This window comes from Nakaseomyces glabratus, chromosome L, assembly GCF_010111755.1.
Source record: "Nakaseomyces glabratus chromosome L, complete sequence".
NCBI classification, from domain to species: domain Eukaryota; kingdom Fungi; phylum Ascomycota; class Saccharomycetes; order Saccharomycetales; family Saccharomycetaceae; genus Nakaseomyces; species Nakaseomyces glabratus.
Window position 1 is genome coordinate 1,198,020 of NC_088962.1, and position 18,797 is coordinate 1,216,816.

Sequence of the window (18,797 nt, forward strand, 5' to 3'; positions counted from 1 at the left end):
ACAACAATAAAAGTGTGCTGCCTTATATACTCATCACTTTCTAGTATGGCTATCGTATTTTTGATTTTTCTATTTAGCCCCCCTCCTCTCTGATTCCCCCTTCTTCCCCCTTCCTTTGCCTCCTTTTCTGTGTGGTGATGATACAAAGCATGTTATAGGAGTGTTGAGGCAAAGACACCACCGTAGGAACCACACCAAGGAAGGTCAAACGCGCGCGATTTTTTCACGAACCATAAAACCTATTTCTTGTTTTGGTCATCAAGTACCATCTTTGCGAAAGAAAATACCAAGAGAATTGCTGCAGACTTTTCTGGGGGTGAAGGAGAGGAAAGAGGTTTGCGCACTTATCTTCTATTTTCTCTGTTGACAAGATTACCCAATACGGAAATCGTATAAACAAACAAACAAAATGACCACGTTCGCATATACGACACATATATTTATGTACGAACTAGTAATAGTATACGATTACATTTTACCCGCAACTTAATTAAATTTCTATAAAAGTTTTCTTTTCTTTTCTTTTTTTTTTTTGTGCTTCTTGGCTCCACGACGTTTCTCTCTCCATTTCCTTTTTGTGTTTGTTCGTTCTGCAATACACTGTAGTGTTCCATAATTTTGTGTCAGTTGATGATGCGAGCGAAAGACGAGAGAAAAGAGGGAAGGAACTGCTGCTGCGTCTCTGTGGGTTCTTGGAGTTCTACAAAAGCGATTTATTGTTATTTCCCAGGCAGAGCGCAGAATTAAGCAACTTTTGCACAGAGAATGGTACATTACCAGTCTGTGTGTTAGAAGGAATAAAGTTCTCGAAGTTCGTAGAAAATGGAATAAAATTGGAACGACATGAGTAGGGCGAAACGTTCGATTAATAAAAATTAAGTTGCAGTGTCTGCAGAGATCTCTGTGGGAAATTAAGCTCTCCTTTCCCACTATTTTGTAATTTAGTCATCTCTCTACTCTACATCCTGCGTAGTTTTCTAAGGTACCTGAAAAAAAAAAAAGTAGGTTTGAACAAAAAATGGAAACAGCACAGTGTTACCCGGAGCACTGCTGGGGGGTTCGTGTTTTTTCTCCTACCCTTGTTTGTTAGGATGGGGTAAACTAATTCCAGAACGGCGAATTCCATAATTTCATAATTTCATAATTTCATAATTTCATTGTTCCATGATTTTCTTTGGGGGGAAACAGCAACACGGGTGCCCGCCCCTTCTCGAAAAAAAAAAAGTATAAATACCCCTGGCGGTTAATCCTAGATCTTTTCTTTCTTCTTTACCTTATACTTAGGCGGCTAATACGTTTTCTTTCATTTTTTTCTTTGGTGTTTTTTTTTAAAGTAATATAAACGTAAAAGGAGAGGTATAATCGCAAGGAGTATATATGAACAGTTGTTGATATGCTCTATATTATTGTATGATACCCTTTATTTATTTTTTTTCTGTTTAGACTTGGATTCATTCATTCTTTTGGTTTTATTCCTTCTCAATCTCACAGAAGATAAACTGAACTAAGCGATTTGATATCTACTAAGATAACTAGAATATATCTCAAACTACTAATTGGAGTTTTTGATTAGCATTTTTTTTTCTTCTCTCAAATTCCCGTGATCCCCCCCTATATTTTTTTTTTCTTTCTATTTTTGTTTGCTGCAGTTAGACTCTTTGTTTGTTATCTTCGATTTGCTGAAGTTAAATTAGAAACTCTTTTTTTATTGCTGTTGCTGTTGTTGTTGAATTTTTTTTTCTTGCATTGACTATTAGAAACAAATTTGCTTTTGATTTGAATTTTCCACTGTCTGAATTTGAACAAAAAAAAAAAGTATGGATTCGTCCTCGATAGCACATGAGTCTGATATCGTATCGACAGAAAGGAATATCTTACCTGAAAGGTTTATATCTAATAAGCAACAAGGAAATTACTTAGAGGACGGTAGTGGTGATGGTAACGGGAAAGCTGCTGAGCACTGGTTGTTAGCTGCCATATTCAACTTCTTTTGGGTAATATCGTACTTTATAAGTGGTTCTACTCATATTGCTTTCCGGAGCTCGTGGTATATCGTGTCACTATTGCTTTTGAAGTTCCCTAAATGGATTATTGTCGAAGCAAATCACATCCATTTGACCATTCCTTTCAGTGTTCTCGTGGTGACCCTTGCGATTATCTTTTACGTGAGTTACGAGTTTTTGAAAGGAAGATTGTTGTCCGAATATAAAAACTTGACTTCAGACTTAAACACTGACTCCCTTAACAGCAAAAACTCAAAATCATCCAGATTATTACACCATGATAGTAAGGATAGCAATACAACTAGAAGAAGACGTTATTCCTCTGGGAAATTGTTGTCATCTGCTTTGCATGAATCTCACTCGGGAATAAATGGGGGTGACGACGGTGATGATACTTTCTTGTCTTCTTACTTGGACCAATTCCTAAGTGCTATTAGAATATTTGGTTATTTGGAAAAACCTGTCTTCCACGATTTGACCAAAAATATGAAGACTCAAAAATTGGATGAAGGTGAAATATTACTGTTAGATAACTCTGTTGGCTTTGCAATTGTGGTGGAAGGAACGCTTGATATTTATCATGAAGTGGAAGAAAAAGGTAATATGAACGACATCGATGGAGATTTCATGGTCGATGATAACCAGTCGATTTATTCTATACTAAAGAGAAAGAAGAAGAAATACTCAACCTCCAGACATGGTCAATATAATAATAATTCTGACCCAGGTCACTACAATGGTCATAATGTTAACGGTGACGATGAAGACGACGATGATGGCATTTTACAAATGAGGAGTAGTTCTCGTAATCAAAACATTCCTTCATTTGATGCCATTGAGTCATCTTCATCCGATGAAGAAAGTGATATCAATGACGGAGACTCGGAGTCTCAATCCGAATCCGATGATGAGTCTACGGGTTTCATTAGACTTAAAGACGGCTTGGGTAAATTTCAGCTTTTAAATACAGTGAAAGCTGGTAACCCAGTATCTTCCTTAGTAAATATCTTGAATCTTTTCACTTCTGCTAATGACAACGTAACTTCTCCGTCAAGGACAGGTAGAATGGATAGTAATTACACTAATCCAGTTGAGAGACCTACTTCGAAACTATCGACGTCTATCGAAGAGAGTGCAATGAGACTTGAGTTGGGCAAATATAGTTTATCCCCAACAGAAGCTTCATATCGAAGCACCAGTAACCCTTCCAATAATTTCAGTAAAGACAATGATCCATTGTCTAAATCCATATCGGGCCCAGATGCGGTAACCACACCATCTTTACCACCTTTGAATAATAGAGCATTCGTAATACCAAAAGTTGTAGCCAGAGCTGCAACTGATTGTACTATTGCAATCATACCTCCACAGGCATTTGCTAAATTGAAGGCAAAATATCCTCGCTCGGCATCTCATATCATACAGATGATTCTTACAAAATTATACCATGTTACATTCCAAACTGCCCACAAATACTTGGGACTAACACAGGAAATTGCATACACCGAGTTGTTACTTAATAGAACGGTGTCATATGATCTACCAAACTATCTCAAAGAAATTGTAATAGACAGGTTCAAGGACAAAGGGAAAGATATGAATTTACAGAAAGGGTTTCAAAGCCCCACGTCTAGCCGATTGACTTCGAACTTCAACGGTAACTCAAATAATCAACGTACCAATAGTAGAAACTCCCAAGCATTAATGAGTACTAGAGATTTACGGAAAACTAGACCTGAACTCAGTCAACAAAGTTCGATGATTCATTCTCCTACGCCTATAACTGGTTCTAGGCATGTGGTATTGGAATCCCGTGATAAATATAATCCTGGTGATTTATTGTCAAACGTCCCACTATCCAGAATAAACCTTGCTTCTCCAAGTTCAAGAGGATTTGACTATAGCTCAATGAAGAAAGAAAGCTCACCACAATCATCTGTGAATAGTAGGAAAAGAAGTACAACTGGTGAAAGGCCAAGGTTATTGAAACGGCCATCGATATATAACAATCAATCGTCAAGTCGCTCCGATGCCTTGAAGGGAAATAATAGTAATAATAAAGATATTAACTTTACTTCATTTTCGGCACAAGAAGAAACAGAAGACTCAGTGGTACGGATGGCATTGGTTGAAGCCATGCTAACATATTTGGGTGTGAACAAGACAAATATGTCTATATTGCCTGGTATCTACGATGGTGCGCCCTCGGAACCTCATTCGCATAGGGCTTCTGAGATATCCTTGGTTTCTTCATACACATCATCAGCTGCTCCACAAACAACAATCAGAATTTTGCCAAAGGAGTATGCAATTGTATCTACCAGAAAGCAGAAACAAAGCTCCAAAAAAAGGAGAAAATATAAAGAAGAAATTTCACCAACCTTGGATTATGAATATGCTAAGAATGAATTTGCACAAGCAATTGAACTTCAGTATTTTAAACAAGGCACAGTGATTGTCGAGCAAGATACCAGAGGTAAAGGTCTCTACTACGTAGTGTCTGGTAAAATCGACGTGACGACTTCAACAGTCAGTGATCATGAAATATTCAACAGTACCAGGGATAAGAAAAAGAAAAAATCAAAGACTTTATTTACAATTGAATCAGGAGGTATAGCTGGTTATTTGTCATCATTGGTTAGCTACAAATCGTTTGTTACTTTGATTGCCAAGACAGATGTTTACGTCGGGTTCTTACCTTATCAAACTTTAGAAAAACTGTGTGACAAATATTTTTTAATCTACTTGAGAATCGCCGAAAGTTTGACAAGTCTATTAACACCTCGTATGTTGAAGTTAGATCATGCATTAGAATGGCTACACCTAAATGCATCTGATACATTGTTTAACCAGGGTGATCCTGCTAATGGTATATATGTTATATTAAATGGTAGATTGCGTCAACTCAGAAATCCTGAATTAGAAGAAAATAGCACTGATTATCCAAATGATGGTGAAGAGAAAGACTCTAGCAGGGACAGTACAATTGTTATGGGTGAATTGGGTCAAGGAGAAAGTTTTGGTGAAGTCGAAGTGTTAACTGCCATGGATAGAATAAGCTCAATGGTGGCCGTGAGAGATACTGAGCTTGCAAGAATACCGAGATCACTTTTCGAATTATTGGCCATTGAACACCCCTCGATTATGATTAGGGTGTCAAGATTGGTGGCTAAGAAAATATTAGGTCAAGGTCAAGCAAATATGGCTTTACCTAAGATAGGCTCAGGTTCAAACTTAAGGCATGACTTGAATTTGACTATTCCACCTTCAAGTAGCTCATCGATTCATACTCACTCATATGGGAATGATAACAGTAATCAAATGAATAATGCAAATTTTAGAACGATTACGATTTTGCCCATTACAAGCGGACTCCCAGTTGAGTCATTTGCAATGAAATTAGTACATGCTTTCAAACAGGTGGGAAGGACAACCATTGGATTGAACCAAAGAACGACCTTAAGTCATTTAGGTAGACATGCCTTTGATAAACTTGCAAAACTGAAAGAAAGTGGTTATTTCGCTGAACTAGAAGAATTATATCAAACAGTTGTCTACATCGCCGACACACCAGTTAAATCTTCTTGGACAAAAACATGTATTGCTCAGGCAGATTGTGTTATTCTATTGGCAAGAGCCGATGACAGTCCAGAGATAGGTGAGTATGAAAGGTTGCTACTGAAATCCAAAACAACATCAAGAACAGAGCTGGTGTTGTTACATAATGAAAGATCTGTTGAACCAGGAATGACCCAAAGGTGGCTACGTAGTAGATCGTGGGTTCATAATCATTATCATATCCAATTTGCAATGGATTCCTTGGTAAACTCATCTAATGTAAAGGATACTGGTGGAAATATAGGTGCTTTAAACTTGGTGGATAAATTTATTCAAACGGAGTTAGGTAGGAAAACACAATACAATATCTCAAAGCTTCTACCAGAATCTATTAAAATGACTGTTGAGAATTTCTCTTCAAGATTCATGAAACGGAAGCGCCAATACTATACACCAGTTCATAGACACAAGGACGACTTCCTGAGATTGGCCAGAATCTTGTCAGGTCAAGCTATTGGTCTTGTTTTAGGTGGTGGTGGTGCAAGAGGTTTGAGTCATCTTGGTATTTTACAGGCATTAGAAGAACGTGGTATTCCAATTGATATGATTGGTGGTACATCTATCGGATCATTTGTTGGTGGACTTTACGCAAAGGATTATGACTTAGTCCCAATATTCGGTAGAATTAAGAAATTTGCTGGTAGAATTTCCTCGATTTGGAGAATGCTTAGTGACTTTACCTGGCCTGTGACTTCCTATACTACAGGTCATGAATTCAATCGTGGTATATGGAAGAGTTTTGGAGATACCAGAATAGAAGACTTTTGGGTTCAATACTTCTGTAACTCGACTAATATTACAGAATCTGTTCAAGAAATACACTCATACGGGTATGCCTGGCGGTACGTTAGAGCTTCGATGTCATTGGCAGGTCTGTTACCTCCAATAGAAGATAACGGCTCTATGTTACTGGATGGTGGCTATGTTGATAACCTTCCAGTGCTGGAGATGAAGGCTAGAGGATGCAATACAATATTTGCTGTAGATGTTGGATCTGTTGATGATAGAACACCAATGAAATATGGTGATTCTTTGAATGGTTTCTGGATTATACTAAATAGATGGAATCCTTTTTCTAAGCATCCAAATATACCTACGATGGCCGAAATTCAGGTTAGACTTGGGTATGTGTCGTCCGTTAATGCCTTAGAGAAGGCAAAAAGAACTCCTGGTGTCATCTATGTTCGTCCTCCGATAGAAAATTACGCTACATTGGATTTTGGTAAATTTGAAGAAATTTATAAAGTCGGTGCAGATTTTGGTAAAGTTTTCTTACAAGCACTGGCTGAAGAAGGTAAGATGCCTTATATTCCTGGTTCCAACGCAGATTTAGTTGGGGATGTGGAAACTGGATTCTTTTTGCATAGACGTAACAGTATTTGAAATATTTGGAAAGTCATTGCTCACAAACAGATTGTCATAAAAAATAGATTTATTATTAGACTTTTATAGAATATTTAATTATGAATGAATGCATTTAAATGATATAATTTATAAATTGAGTGGGTCATATCTGTTACTTCTTATTCTGCTTTAACAGAAATTGCTGATACAAGCTCATTGGTATCGAGTTTGGGTTTTTTGGAAGCCGCTGGACTAGATGTAGTTTTCCTTTTCTTTGCGGCAGAAGCATCGGATTTGTCTGTTTCTCGGAAGAATAGTAATCCCTGTGCCCAGCCTGCGTATTCACCCCAAATTTCAGTAAATTTTAATCTAATATAATCAAGTTCAGGGTTTATTTTCTTTTTGGTTATGGGAAGGTGGTCAAACTGTCCACGTAATTCTTGCAAAAACTTCTTAGGTGCTTGAATATTATAGTCTCTTTTTGCAATGCGACCAACATGTACATCTACAGGTACAACTTCATCCATGTGTAGGCCCATTAAGCAAACACAATCAGCTACTTTCGGGCCGACACCACAATAGCCCATTAAAAACTCTCTGGCTTCTAGATAGCCCTTCTTTGCAACAACTTCATTTAGAAACTGGGCATCATCAGATAATCCATACTTCTTTTTGTCTTCAACAAACTTCTTGGCCGTCTCGATGATGTACTTAGCTCTATATCCAAAACCAAGCCCACGCAATTGTATTTCAGTGGCTTTAGTGGCTATATCCTCACTAGAAGGGAAAGTATAGTATTTTGTTCCTTTATATTCGTCAATATATTCACCAAAGTTCTCTGAAAGAGCGTGGCACATCTTGCTTATCCTACCAATATTATTATTGGTTGAGCATATAAAAGAGACTAGGGTCTCCCACGGCTCTTGCCCTAATATTCTTATGCCTTTGTGATCCAGCATCTTGAATTTCTCATCATTAGCTAGCCAATGATTCTTGTGTAAATTTTGCAAGTCTACATCCAATCGAAAGTAATTCTTAAGATGGTTCTCTATTGTTTCTGTATCAACTTTCGCATTCAGCACTTCATAAAATACCTGCCCAAAGTCAACATCTTGACGTAACGTTATTATTGAGTATCCCAATGTATCACTTATTTTCAAAGTAGTAGAATAAATGCCAGTAGCCTCATCAAGGAGCCACCGAAAAGACTGGCCAGTCTGGAGAACGTTCTTCAAACACAACTCCCCAGCCGATACATTCAATAATCCGTTGATGCTCATATAGTTGTAGGTTTCGTTTGTTTCTGCTCTTATACCCTTGTGTAACGTTTTAGTTGTCTTAGTCTCGTTGTTCTTCTAATTAAGACTAATTTGATCTGTGACTAGCCTACTAATCCAAGCTCATCGCGGAATTTTTCAATTTTTTTGACTTTTTTTTCAATTTTTGGCAAGTTAATATCGACCAAAAAGTTGATCTCATCGCATAATTTCGCGTCAATGAGCTATGCTAGTCTACTAAAATATAGCAATAGGTTGCAAGTGATCATCCTAGTAGATAATTGTTGAGTATTTGGCCCATTCTCAAACGACAGTTAAGTTCTAGCTTGGGTTTTGTTGTCTGGATTCAATTTGTTTTGCTGATCACACACGTCATTTACTTAGAGCAGATTTGATTGCCTCTGTTGTTGTGAGAACTATATTCTGTTGTTTGAGATTTGTAACATTTTGTCAAAGATAAGTGGTGCTTTGTTTTATTCACCTATGTTTACATGATTCATACCTGTTCGAGACAATTTTTTAGTGTGTTATATCATTCATCAATAAGGCAATATAGCAAAAGGATAGGGACGATGAGTAATAAGAGAAATAGTTCGATTTTGAGACAAGATGATTACGAAATTAACTATGATGAGTTGAGTGCGCTTCTATCAGATTCTAGTGATTGGGATGACCTAAGCATGGACAGTCCTCAGCATAAGCGTAATTGTCAGGCACGACCAATAGCTGGTGCAAATAATGTGGAAATACCGAGACCTATTCTTCGAACGCCAAAAGCACAATTGAAGGCACCACCTGATTGTGGGCGCAGTATAAGCGGACTTTCCGAGATTGATGATAGCTCCATAATCGAATTACTTCAAGATAAAAAACCATTGGAAAAGAATCAAATTTTACAAAACACACATGTTTTACCAAGAGAGACAAAACCGCCTATGTTAGTTCCTTTGAAGGAAATAGTACCAAAACCAGAGCTTAATGTTCTTGAAAATATTTCCTTAATGGCAGAAAGTACGCAAAGAGCAAAGCCACAGTCAATGAATCCAAGCTCACTAGATATCTCCAATGTTGATGAAAAAGTCATAGAGAAGCACATTGAGATTCTATCGCCGAAGCAAGTAAATAAGGAGCTTAATGATTTGACCAACTCCGATAGCAGTCTGCAAATTAATGAAGTTTTAAAGAAAGACATATCTGAATTAAGCACAGAAGAAATACAATTTGCAAAAGCACAATTGGGAGAGAAATTTAGATTTTTAACTCAGAGGACTGTATTCACAGATGTGAATAAGAAGCAAAGTAGAATTGCTGCGCCTGATACTAGGAAAGTAAAAATTCCCATTATATTAAGCAAAGAACAAGAGGCTGTCATCGATTTGGCCGAAAAGGGTCATAACATATTCTATACAGGTAGTGCGGGCACAGGTAAATCTGTATTGTTAAGAGAGATGATTAAAGTTCTTAAAAAGAAGTATGGGCCTGAAAGGGTGGCAGTTACTGCTTCGACCGGGTTAGCAGCATGTAATATTGGAGGTATAACGGTACACTCATTTGCGGGTATTGGTCTAGGTAACGGCGATGTTACGAAGTTATATAGAAAAGTACGAAGATCAAAAAAGAATGTTAAGAGATGGTCTGAGATAAGTGTACTTGTTATTGATGAGATTTCGATGCTCGACGGTGAACTTTTTGATAAGTTGGATTTTATTGCTCAGAAAATTCGCAAAAATAGTGATCCTTTCGGTGGAATTCAGATTGTTTTATGTGGTGATTTCTTTCAACTACCTCCAGTTTCAAAAGATCTGAGTACTCCAATGAAATTTGCTTTTCAATCATTAGCTTGGCAAAAGGCAATTCATGTGACAATTATGCTGGAAAAGGTTTTCAGACAACAAGGTGATACTAAATTTATTGATATGCTGAACCAAATGAGATTGGGTAAAATTGACATGGAGACAGAAATGGAGTTTAAAAAGTTGAACAGACCTTTACCTAATGATGATATCATTCCAGCAGAACTATATAGTACTAGAGCTGAAGTTGACCGGGCAAATAGATCAAGGTTAAACAAGCTGCCAGGGCAGGCATTCTGTTATAATGCCATCGATGGAGGTACTCTGGAGGATCAAGAAATGAAGGATCGATTGCTGCAGAATTTCTTAGCTCCAAAGCAATTGCAATTAAAGATTGGTGCACAAGTTATGATGATCAAGAATATAGATGCACAGCTGGTCAATGGTTCTCTGGGGAAAGTTATTGCCTTTATGGATCCTGAAACATATTTATTCTATAGCACTATTTTGGCAGACTCATCTGTTACACCTGATGTCATGGAGGAGATGAAGGATAAACCAGAGGAATTAAGAGAGAGATATGCAGGTGATGATGAAGATGAGAAAATGAGGGTGAATAAGAAACGCGAAAGGTTCTATGAAGGAAATCCCAATGTTGTTCCACAGGATGATCTCGATGATTCTATATTTGATTTCATGACCCAAGCCACAAATGTTAGTGACGACGCTAGAAACGATATTGAGAGAAAGAAGAGAATCATCAAGGATCTTTACAAGAATGCAGACTCTAGAAAGAGACTACCATTGGTAACATTCAAGACTGCTGATATGTCTACTCGAACAGTACTAGTAGAGCCTGAGGACTGGGCCATCGAGGATGAGAATGAGAAACCTTTAGTGTCGCGAGTGCAGTTGCCACTGATGCTTGCTTGGTCTCTTTCGATTCATAAGTCACAGGGTCAAACTTTACCCAAAGTTAAAGTTGATTTGCAAAGAGTATTTGAAAAAGGTCAGGCCTACGTTGCACTTTCAAGGGCAGTTTCAAGAGAAGGTTTGCAAGTGTTAAACTTTGATAGGAGTAGAATCAAGGCACATGATACAGTTGTTGATTTCTATATGACTTTGGTCACAGCAGATCAAGCCATCGAAGACCTGAAGAGGCGCAACGGTGGATCCCTCGATAAGAAAAAGGCATATGCACCACGACCAGCTGCACGACTCGATCGCTCTCAAACCGCTCCATCTAGCGGTATAACTGAGATGCTAAGAAGGAGGTCTAGGAAAGTGGAAACAGAATCAATCTAGATCCAACTTTTTTTCCATTTTATAGAAATATAGCCTTACTGTAGTGCATAAGTAGTCATTTTTTCACTTCCAAAAGATATTGACATATTAAACTATAAGACATAGGTTGATGAAAAACTATGGTTGTTGTGATCACTAAACAATCATTTATATTATTCCAGCTCAGTGTCAACTAATTTTGACTGGGAAACAATGCGATGAGCCCAACCGTATTGAGGTAGCCTTATACGAATAACGTTACGGTTTTGGGCACGATAAATTTTTCATGGGAGCAGGGATCGAAGGTATCTGTTTAAGTTATAGCAATTATCGACACTTTTGGATCCAGTTTTGTTTGTATGCTCTTCAAAATTGGCGCCGAGGTATATTAATAACTTAGCTGTGATTTGAGTATATTTTAGGACCGTCGAAAGAAGGGACTGAATCCGGGCTTTTTGGACCCATTTCTACTGGTTTTTATTGGAGCTGTGGCTCGGTTGCTTATTAAAGTTTTGATCCATTTTATCTAGGATTTCAAGACTAACTTGATTTGATTGTGACTTGCTGTGGGGTTCATAGCATTTGCTTATTGATTTGTGTATGCTAGCTGATATTTCAGGCTGTTAAACTGTTGGTATCTAAGTTTTATTGTATTAGGCTGGTAACAGAAACATGACATTGAATAATGAAGAAGTGAAGGAGGTTAAGGACAAAGTAAACTATGGTGATGTTGACTTGTCCTTCAATAGGTACCTAGATGTGCTAGGAAAAGCGGTGTCGATGAGTGATGATCTTCTTGGCGGTAATGTGGATGAGGAAGGTCAAGTAGACACATTTACGAAGGCTAATATAGAGAAATTGAAACAGACAGCCGAACTTCGATTTATAGATGCCCAGGCCAATATCGATGTTAAGAAAATAGGCTATGAGAATTGGCAGAAATATAACGAAAAAGTTTTCAAAGCTTTACAAGACAATGAAGACAATTCATCAGATGAATTAGAGAGGTTGAAATTATTTCAAGAGAATTTACGTGATAGGATAAAGCGTGTTTCTGAAATGTACGATTCAGTAAAAAACATTAATCAAGATTTGGAATCACTCTCAGAAGGGAAGAGCAATTTGGCTGTTTCCAGGCTCGATTGGGAAAATGAGTTAGGGAAAGATCTTACTGAAAAATTAATAAACAGACGGTACTTGCAGGACAGATTTGGTAAAGCTAGCAAAACTGGAAATTTCAAGAAACATCCTCGCAATACTGGATCAAATAATGATCATAATGGTGAAGCTCTCCCAGAAACGACTTCAACAAGCTCTACTGATAAGGGTAACACCGACGATTCTTCCCGTAACGATAGTATTACGGACATAGATAGGGAGCAGACTTTAACTGCATTTGATGACTTCTCTAAGGGCCCAGCTGAACTGAAACACATTCAATCAATGTTAAAGTCTGATATTTCTAGATTAAAGGAAGAGGTCGAATCTTATAAAGAAAAATGGATGAATGATGCCGAATTATTTAGTAAGATATCCTCTTTATTAAAGGATGAACTGAAAGACAGAGAAGGTACTCGATATCCAAGTAATGATTCAAAATCCCAACCTGCAAATGACGAAGATGAGGCCGAATCAGAAGATGAAGATACCAATTCAGGCAGATTTAAGAGGCAAACTGTCGGAAGGGCTGAAGAAGTTGGTGGTGAAGGTGAGGAAGCACTACTAGCAGATGGGGACGATGATGAAGAAGACGAAGAAGACTCTTCATCCACTTCGGAAAGTTCTTACGATGAAGAAATTGACAATGAAGAAAAGCAAGATATTGTTGAAGAGGAAGAGGATGCCGATGAAAATGATGATAATTTCTCAAAATCGAGGACTCCTGAGAGAGTGGATAATAGTAATGAAAGTAATGAGAAATCAGATGATTTGCTCGAAGAAGGTTTTCCACAACCTGATGCTGATGAAAAAGAGCAGAAACAAGATAATTAGAGGAAGAATTGGGTATATCTTGTATTAATTTATACCTCGTCTAAATTCACTACCATCAGTGTCAAATACGATATGGCTGTTTCACGACAAAATACTGTTTACCCTGTAATGAGCATAGCAACACTGGGCACGTTTGAGTTAATATAAAACTATTTGAAATCCTCTAAGCTTTTCAATGATGATCAAACGTTTACAATATTCTTATTTTTCTTTCAGTTTTACTAATAATTATCGGTTGTTTTTATTTTATGGAAGCTAGTGAGCTTTTTATGCTTTCCTTTGAACTTTTTAAGGTTTATTTTCTAGAAAAAGAAATGATTCATTTTGGATACCGACATGTGTTATCTGGCAGTGCTCATATTAAAGTTGATTTTTAATTAAGAGAACTTTTAATGACAACGGATAATAATATCCATCATAGCTTTTCTTAGTTTATTTTTTTCTCTTCTATCTTTTCTAACTCGTTGTTATAATATGCATTGTACATTAAATAAATTAACTTTTAACTGAGTATTACTTATAAATAAAATTTCATTGTTTAGTTTTTTATATAATTAGTTATTTTTTTGAATATACTTCAGCTTGTTGTGATTTTTATGTTTTTGACATTTTGTCTGTTTTTCCACTGAATAGCGATTTAGGACGTTTTTGCATCATCGCAATGAACAAGTTTAATCAAAACACGATTTATGTCGATAGCAAGTTATTCTAACGAATAAGAGAACTATTAATCTGGATAGAGTCCGAGACAAGTACAAGAATTGCAATTGAAATAGTGAAGGGAATTATTTAAAGCTATTCAAAACATATTCGGTGTGCCTAAATGAGTGCGAGTGAAATGAGAGCAGCTTCTGAGAGGGTTGGTGAAGAACGTAATAGCCTGCCAAGTGTGAGGAATCAAGTGGACATACAAGTGGGTTTGATAGGTGATGCGCAAGTTGGGAAGACCTCCCTGATGGTCAAGTACGTTCAGAATATTTTTGATGAGGAGTATACACAGACACTCGGTGTCAACTTTCTGAAAAGGAAAGTAAGTATACGATCTACTGATATTGTGTTTTCACTTATGGATCTTGGTGGTCAACGTGAATTTATCAACATGTTACCAATTGCCACCTTAGGCTCCTCAGTTATAATATTATTATTTGATCTAACACGACCGGAAACATTGAACTCTATAAAGGAATGGTACAGACAAGCCTTAGGGTTGAACGACTCTGCAATCCCAATCTTGGTGGGTACGAAGTATGATTTATTTATTGACCTTGAGGAGGAATACCAAGAAAAAGTCTCTAAAACAAGTATGAAATATGCACAAGTTATGGATGCACCACTCATATTCTGTTCTACTGCCAAATCCATAAATATTCAGAAGATATTCAAAGTTGCATTGGCGAAAATATTTGATTTAACACTGACAATTCCAGAGATCAATGAAATTGGGGATCCACTATTGATATATAAGGAATTGGGATCAAAAAAGAACAAATCAAAGAATAGTAGTAAGCCCAGAAGGCGAAGTCCTGTAGATAATGAAAATAAAGAGCTAGTCTCACAGCCCCATAATTACGGTCACACATCTGAATAATTGGATTGAACTAAATGTACTAAACTGGGCGAACAATCACAAAAACATCTGCATATCCCTTATTTCGAATTCATTACAAACTACAGGAGGCCTTATTCAAGAAAGTGCTTAATTATCCAATACTTGATCTACGATAAAATAAAAAGGTTTTATAAATATATCAATGGCAGTGTAGAGGGTAATGGCAATCTCAATTTAAAATAACCATATTCAGATAAAATAAATATTTACGTAATTATCCATATAGTCACGATATTTTTTTCATATCAGTTACAACGCTTTGATCACATCGTCCTTTTCGATTGCTTCACGAAGCTCTTCCACCGCTAAATTTACTCTTACAGTTGTAGTTCTCTCATTTCTCATTGATTGTCTTGATAAGATACCTGCTTCAATGAGCTGGTTTATGTTGAAGTCCCATGCACGGATTCTCAGTTCCATGTTACCATCATGATCACTAGAATATAGAGCTTTTTGAATGTCATGCAAGTTCTTGTTACCGCTATTTTTATCCATTAATAATTTTACCTCATCAATGACATTGCCCAGAGTTTGGTCCAGTGTATTAGTTTTCTTCATCAAATTTAATATTGCATAAATGAAAAGCTTCGCTGCAAAAGCAAGCCGACTTACGTAAGTGATGGCATGGGAATTAATAGTCTCATTCAAAGCTTTCATAATGTGATTAATATTAACTATTTGAACTTCACCATCATTATCTTCCTCGATTTGAGGAATATTCCCAGCTTCGAGTTCTTCTCTGACCTCTTCGTCTTCAATAATTGCTTTACCATCGTAATTATAGCCATGCTTAGCCATATAATGTTTTTCAGCAATTTCGGCGGCCCTTTTACAAACTTTTAGTGCTCTTCTTGCATCACCACTGACACTTGCAACTTTCCTGGAGGCAATTTCGATAGCATCGTCTGTCATCTTTAGTCTGACCTTCAACATACCCTCCGGAACATTTTCGTTACTTGTAGCCTCGGCCAGTTTAGCATTACCAGTTTTGGGATCCACATAAAAGGACGAGTTGTTCAAACCGCGAAGACGGAATTTTATGATCGTCTTAAGTTCCTCATGAGAGTAACCAGTGAACATGATTCTTGTAAAACCTATTCTGGATGAAACTTTGTTACCAAGTTGCTTTTCAGGTAGATCCATAGTGTTCGCAACACTGATGACAACTAATTTTGCATTTTCGTAAGTGGACCAATTAAAAAAGTTGTACATAACGTCCTGTGATTTAGTCACCAATGCATCAAGCTCATCTAATAAGACTACGATTGGCCTTTTCTTGTTTTTTGGGACTTTGTTGAAATAAAATTCTAATGACTCCATCGCAGCAGCCCAGGTCAATTCCTCTCCCGATATTTTATTCCAAAAAAATTCGTAACTATCAGTCGGTTTCACCATCTTTAACCCGTTAATTTCAACGTATTGAAATTTCGGCAGTTCACCCTGTAATGAGGCAGCTTGTAGGTCGCTAATGACTTCTCTTACTGTCAGTGTTTTACCGACACCTGGTGTACCAGCAATATACACAGTTGTAGCTGACCCTGACTCTATGGCACTGTAAACACTCAAATATATTGAAGCAAACTCATTTTCTCTGGCTGGAAGATGATCTGATATATTACCAGATTTCACAATTGCGTCCTTATTTTGTGACGATGTTAATTGCTTTTTGATTTTTGAAAATATGGTTTCTACCTCAAGACTATCGTTTCCTGTACTTAGGCGATTTCCAAGTTTAGCAAAGTAGTTCAATGTTGATTCTTGGTTAAAGTCAGCCATTTTCATTAAATCTGGAATATCATCAATAGACTTATAACGTTTGGAAAAAGGAGTATACCCTTTCTTGGCTCTGACAACATTTTTTTTTGTAAATTTCCTAATTGAGCCAGTGGTATATGGTTGACTTGAATAGCCTTTGCTCTGAGCCTTTCTTCTGGAAGAATCTTCAAGCTGGTATGACTTTTGCACCATCTTAGATGGTCTATTTTCGGTCTTTTTTAATTTATTAAGAGCTATCTTAGCTGTGTCATTATCAGAAAGATAGTCATCTTCCAAAAGCTCGGCTTCATCAGAGATTTGAGCTTCGTCTTCTTCAACTTCCAACTCCTCTTCATCTTGCTCTATTTTTTCAGATATCTTCTCTTCTTCTTTATACTCGCCATCATCTGCATCTGTAAAATAATCAGTCCCTGAGTTATCGTCGCTGTCCAATGGATCTTCATCAAAACTATCCTCCGTGTATATTTTGCGCGCTTTTTTTGTTCTCGTTGACCTCTTGGTTGGAGCTGTACTTTCTACCACATTTGAATTAATAATCAAAGTTGTCGATTTCTTCGGCCTCCCTCTTTTCCTCTTCTGAGGTATGGTAGATGACACTATATCAATATTGTCCACCTTGGTGTCATGATTTTGCACATTGGCAGTAGACGTCTCTACAATTTTTTCTGGTTGTTTCTGATTGACCTCATTTTTCCTGGGTCTTCCGGGCCTTCTTTTTATGGGACTCTGTGGCTTATTGTCAGAGTTATCAACAACATTACCAGACATTTTTATCGATTTTTCTTCAACGGTGTCAATACCATTACTTTCCGATAGATTAACTACTTCTCTCTTTTGAGGGCTCTTTTTGTTTCTTACTTCTAATGGTTCGGTAAGCCGCTTGTAGTATTCTAAGCTTTTCTTTGGCATCCACTCGTGAATATTCTTAGACTCTTTGTCAATATCTATAGCTACAAAATTGGAAGACGAAGGTTCGCATGCATAGCGCAAGAAATAAGTAGTCTCGTAACCCTTGTCTGTTGTAGACAATAAATTCCATTCCGTCTGATTTAATACTTTCGCTTTATCGATGATCTGCTCTAATTTGATTTCAATAAGTGTCGCAGTGAAGAATAACTCCTTGTCATGAACTAAGTTCTTATATTTTTCTGTTATACTATCTTCGTCACCATTATCCTTGACAAATTCTGGGAGTATCTCTTGTAAATAAGACCTAGCGTCTATCTCATCACGGCCAAGCAGCACAAATGCCCATATCTCTATAAGGTTTCCTGGCGTATTCAATCGAAGATCTTGTATAAGATAAATACCATTGCTCTTGATGTCTTCCTTAACCACAATCGTATCACCAACAGATAGAAGCATACCTTCGTCGCCTTGCTTCAGAAATATCTGGTCTTTTCCAAGTCTCTCAACAGCGCCTCTGCGACGTCTCGGTCTCTTCTGCTCAAAATAGTCAATCAACTCATCTTTTTCATCCAGAACTAGTATCTGCCACCCGTTCAGCTCTTTCTGGTTCCTAGCCATCTGTATTTTTAATGTTTACTACACCTATTCCAATTGCGTCTACCTCGACTGATCACACAAAAAAAGACACTATTCCAAGGCACTCAAATCAAAAGCTTGTTTTTACTAATCCAAATCTCAAGTTATCGCTGGTATTGCAAAACCTATACCCACAATCAAAGGCAGTATAAAACTAGTACAGTTCAGTGTTATACAATCAGTTTTGATCTGAAATTTGACATTTTCGGGTTTCAAGTGCGTTTTCCGAGAAAAGTGAAAAAATCAGGAAAAACCGATGAGCGTCTAGCAAAATATAAAACACTAGGAACTACCTTCCGTGGCAGTCTTCATGAATTGGCCCATAACTGAGTCATTTATTGTTTATTTAACTACCAATTCAATGTGAAATTCCTATGCAGCAGATGTGCTCCACGAGATTTATCTCACTTTCCATTTTTTTTTAGATTTCTGAACTGGTAAAAATGAGACACTTTTGTGTACAAAAGATAGAAGTTTGAATGAACCGCGTAAGGTAGTTGTTCCAGTAGAGCTAATTATTCCCAAAATTTTTGTACTTCAATTTCATATTTCCTTG

The 18,797-nt window shown here is 37.1% G+C and overlaps 6 protein-coding genes across 6 annotated transcripts; 4 read left to right on the forward strand and 2 right to left on the reverse strand.

Annotated features, from left to right (window-relative positions):
• Positions 1-1,817: 1,817 nt before the first annotated feature.
• Positions 1,818-7,004, forward strand: NTE1 (lysophospholipase; the record flags this gene model as incomplete). The annotated part of the gene is made up of 1 exon (XM_449253.1): positions 1,818-7,004. The coding sequence occupies one exon, from the start codon at positions 1,818-1,820 to the stop codon at positions 7,002-7,004; it is 5,187 nt and encodes a 1,728-aa protein (XP_449253.1).
• A 140-nt stretch (positions 7,005-7,144) lies between these two features.
• On the reverse strand, positions 7,145-8,245 carry OGG1 (8-oxoguanine glycosylase OGG1; the record flags this gene model as incomplete). Its single annotated transcript, XM_449254.1, has 1 exon — positions 7,145-8,245. The coding sequence occupies one exon, from the start codon at positions 8,243-8,245 to the stop codon at positions 7,145-7,147; it is 1,101 nt and encodes a 366-aa protein (XP_449254.1).
• Positions 8,246-8,814: 569 nt separating this feature from the next.
• On the forward strand, positions 8,815-11,340 carry PIF1 (DNA helicase PIF1; the record flags this gene model as incomplete). The annotated part of the gene is made up of 1 exon (XM_449255.1): positions 8,815-11,340. The coding sequence occupies one exon, from the start codon at positions 8,815-8,817 to the stop codon at positions 11,338-11,340; it is 2,526 nt and encodes an 841-aa protein (XP_449255.1).
• Positions 11,341-11,991: 651 nt separating this feature from the next.
• Positions 11,992-13,311, forward strand: MFT1 (Mft1p; the record flags this gene model as incomplete). The annotated part of the gene is made up of 1 exon (XM_449256.1): positions 11,992-13,311. One exon carries the CDS (start codon positions 11,992-11,994, stop codon positions 13,309-13,311), a length of 1,320 nt encoding a protein of 439 aa, XP_449256.1.
• Positions 13,312-14,134: 823 nt separating this feature from the next.
• On the forward strand, positions 14,135-14,899 carry TEM1 (Ras family GTPase TEM1; the record flags this gene model as incomplete). The annotated part of the gene is made up of 1 exon (XM_449257.1): positions 14,135-14,899. The coding sequence occupies one exon, from the start codon at positions 14,135-14,137 to the stop codon at positions 14,897-14,899; it is 765 nt and encodes a 254-aa protein (XP_449257.1).
• A 270-nt stretch (positions 14,900-15,169) lies between these two features.
• On the reverse strand, positions 15,170-18,223 carry ORC1 (origin recognition complex subunit 1; the record flags this gene model as incomplete). The annotated part of the gene is made up of 1 exon (XM_449258.1): positions 15,170-18,223. The coding sequence occupies one exon, from the start codon at positions 18,221-18,223 to the stop codon at positions 15,170-15,172; it is 3,054 nt and encodes a 1,017-aa protein (XP_449258.1).
• Between the last annotated feature and the right edge of the window lie 574 nt (positions 18,224-18,797).